The sequence below is a fragment of the Vigna unguiculata genome, chromosome 10 (genome assembly GCF_004118075.2).
Source record: "Vigna unguiculata cultivar IT97K-499-35 chromosome 10, ASM411807v1, whole genome shotgun sequence".
Taxonomy (NCBI): domain Eukaryota; kingdom Viridiplantae; phylum Streptophyta; class Magnoliopsida; order Fabales; family Fabaceae; genus Vigna; species Vigna unguiculata.
This window is the reverse complement of record NC_040288.1, coordinates 2984355-2988060: the sequence shown is the minus strand read 5'-3', so window position 1 is coordinate 2988060 and position 3706 is coordinate 2984355. Positions and strand designations below refer to the sequence as shown.

The following is a 3706-nucleotide window of genomic DNA, read 5'->3' as shown; positions in this document are numbered from 1 at the left end:
ATTAAATTTTAGATAACCTTTTTTATAATCTGAAATAACATCTTTTAAATAGTTTTAAAATATAAAAAAATGGATAACCATTTAAAATATTTGACACTTCATGTTGATGTTGTAAGAAAAAAATGTTCAAATTTAATCGTAAAAAATTCATTTTCCTTAGATGTTATGGAGATGACCAGAGCAAGTCTCTGCATTATAGGTACTCGTCTGAAAATTTTTGAAGTACTGCACAAACAAGAAATTGCTCCAATTTCAACACAAGTCCCCACTGTGAAATGACAGAACAATTATAAACACTACGAGCCAAGAAAAATACTGTTAAATTTCACAGTTAAGATATCTGCGAAATATAACTAGAAACATGTGGTCTAGTGTGGCACGACAATAGAACGTGTCCTTGCAAGTGGGTTGGGACATCTGAAGATACAGTAAAAGGACATTTATTGTGAGATATATAGACTATTGAATGCGCCATATCTGGCTCCAAAAATCTCCATATCTTTTTTTTTTTACCTGATTGTGAAAGCCTTACCTGCTTTATTTTCTTTGCTTTGTGGTTAGGAGACCAATATTTTCATGTGATAATATTTATTATTGTTTACTGTTAGAAATCAGTTTAGTCAAATTCATTCCAAAATGTTTATAGTGGGAAATCACACACAAAGAACCTTAAAACTTATGCATTAGTTACATATAATAACAAACATCCTTAAAACTTATCAATTACAAATAATAAATCACAACATAAACTTTGCACATCCTTGTCGATGACATATTACGAGAAAAACACAAACACCAAGCCATTTGTTTCTTCCAACAAGTGATTGTCCTCAATGATAAAACAAATTTAAATCTGGGATGTCATAGGCTGAGATTACTAAGATACAGAAACAACAGAATGGCAGAAAGGCTAATCCTTTAAGACAGGTTTATGGATTTCCATATACTCAACAAAGTCATCTATATATTTTTGGTGCAGTTCTTTGTCCCCAACTATCTTACTCATCTCCTCTGCTTCACTTCTATAACTTTTTTCCAACATCACTGCTCTCAATGCATTGGCCAATGATTCTCTGCTGAATTTCTCATCATGCTCACTTCTCTGTACTTGGAACCCTACCCTTCTCTCCTCCATATGCTTAGCGATTATAAATTGTTCATTTTGGAATGGCAACATAACAAGTGGACACCCAACTTGAAGACCCTCAATCACTGAACTCCAACCACAGTGAGTCAGAAACCCCCCAACAGACTTGTGTGCCAAAATCCTCATCTGTGGTGCCCATGTTCTCCACACCAATCCCTTTCCCGTGTTATTCTCAAGAAAATCTTGCAACTCAACGTTAGAGGTGTTTTGCTTCTTCAGAACCCAAAAATAGGGAAAACCAGACATTTCTAGTCCCATGGTAATTTCAGTAAAGTCTTCATCACTTAGTGTCACTTCACTTCCAAAGGCTACATAAACCACTGACCCTTTTTCCTGTTTGTCTAACCAATTAAGTATGGTATCCCAGTTTTCATCATTGCTGTCTTCACTGAACTCTAGTGAAGGTGGCAATAACCCAATTGGCATCACTGGTTTACTGAATGTACTATTACACAATTTGAGAGCCTCACCTTCAATCTCCATGCAGCTCCTTGAAGCAGTAAATTGAGAAGCTTCAGAAGTTATAATCACTCGAAACATGTCTGAAACTCCTGATTCATTTGTCTCAATAACCTCTTCAGGCATATCTTTGTTCCGCGGAGACTCACTTGTTTTTCTCATAAAATATTCTGAAATAGAATACATACCAGTTGCACTAAAAATAGAGAATGAAATGCATAGGATTCCTAGTTCAGTTGTTATTGGAGGCAACCAATAGGGTGCAAAGTCGTATACTATCCAATGGGGTTTGCATCTCTCCAGAAACTTGGCCAAAGGTTGTTGAAGACCATCAAAAGCCAGCTTGAGGTATGGAATGAGGTGGTGAGGAATGTCCATTGTGGCCTCTGCATTTTCTGGAAGTTTTTCAACACGGGGCAGTGGCAGTTCTATGAGATCCACCAAAGGTTGCAAGTTTTTAGGCACTTTGGGTAGGCGATGGATATTTCTAGGTGTGGAAATGAAAGATATTTTATGACCCTTTTGAGCTATGAGTTTTGCAAGCTCAAAAAATGGACCTATGTGACCAAATGCTAGCCATGGAAACACCACAACGTGAAGCTTCTCGCGCTGTTCCGCCATGGATATGCGTGTGTTTAAGCGTGATTCGTGAATGTGTGGGTTCTTTATCCTGGCATGAATTCCTATTTATTCAACAATGTAAAGACTATATCAACTTTAAGTGGGACCATTTTGAATACTTACTATTCATGATAGCCTTTTTGCATTCATTGGTGTCTCTCTTGTCAAGTTCAAGACATGAGTCAAGAGGACTAAGTTTAACATGTTTTGAAAACCCAGAATATGTTGAATCTTGTGTTGTATTTTTCTGATTCTGGAACAGGAAACTTTCATGGAGGAAAATTTCTCAGACAAATGAAATATGAATGTCACAGTTTTGGATTTTCGCTTAAGATTTTACCTTAGGAATATGTTTGTTATGGAAATACCATTTTTGTTGTGTTTAATAAACAGGAAGTGAAGTTTTTAGTGAAGCGAAATAATGCTCCTCTTGATTAAATTACAATGGGAACTATTTTTTCATTTATATTTCTAATTGGTATTTTAAATGTGAAACTCCTCAGTTTTTCATAAGGTAATATATTCTCAAGTTAGACTTACATTACATATCAATCTTTCCTTTATTTATTTTTTCTTATATATAGGTATCAAATTAAGATGAATACATTAATTCTAGAAGCACAACAGAATAACTTAAAAAGAAACTAAAAAACATTCAAATTTGTATAAGTAACCTTTTACAAGAAATATAATGTTATGGAGATGACTAGTGCAAGTCTCTCCATTATAGGTACTCATCTGAAAATTTGTTAAGTACTGCACACAAGACATTATTTGCTCCAATTTCAACACAAGTATGACAATGATAAACAAAAATACTGTTAAATTTCACAATTAAGATGTCTGAAAAATAGAACTAGAAATATGTGGTCTAGTGGGATAACAACGTGGAAGTGTCTGTCATAGTCCCAACTCAACCATTGCAAGTGGGTTTGAAAATTAAAGGACATTTATTGTCAGATGTAGACTATTGAATGCGATATTGAAGTTTCAGCTAACACCCCATATCTGGCTTCAAAATGTTCATATCCTTTGTTTTTTACCTTGATAGAAATGGGCTATTGCTGTTTATAGGATTGCATGTTTGCAAAGTGATGGAATGGGAAAGCCTTATTTGCTTTAGTTTCTTTACTTGGTAAGTAGACTAATATTTTGATGTGATAATAAATATTAGTGTTTACTGTTAGAAATTATTAGTTCAGTGAAATTCACTCTAAAAACGGTAGAGTATATACATTAAGGAAGAAAACAAAATTACCCAGACAAAGAATTAACGTGATGGTTCAACTAAAGTGTTTATAAGTTTTAACCTAATTCTACTATACGGAATAATACAATATCCTATTTATAGTGTAAATACTGTTATAACTAACACAAGTGAAATGCATTTATAATTAACATATAAATGTTGCCAACAAAACAAAACAATCATCAGACAGTTACATTAGACGGTCCAGAACTCAATAAAGGCTAAAAGAC

At 34.2% G+C, this 3706-nt stretch overlaps 1 protein-coding gene across 1 annotated transcript; it reads right to left on the bottom strand.

The window, feature by feature from the left end:
• Positions 1-664: 664 nt before the first annotated feature.
• On the bottom strand, positions 665-2298 carry LOC114166013 (putative UDP-rhamnose:rhamnosyltransferase 1). Its single transcript, XM_028050670.1, has one exon. It carries the CDS (start codon positions 2225-2227, stop codon positions 911-913), a length of 1317 nt encoding a protein of 438 aa, XP_027906471.1. The 5' UTR covers positions 2228-2298; the 3' UTR covers positions 665-910.
• Between the last annotated feature and the right edge of the window lie 1408 nt (positions 2299-3706).

Excerpts from the sequence above, each read along its gene's own strand:
- LOC114166013 (XM_028050670.1), bottom strand. The coding sequence starts at position 2,227 with ATGGCGGAACAGCGCGAGAAGCTTCACGTTGTGGTGTTTCCATGGCTA.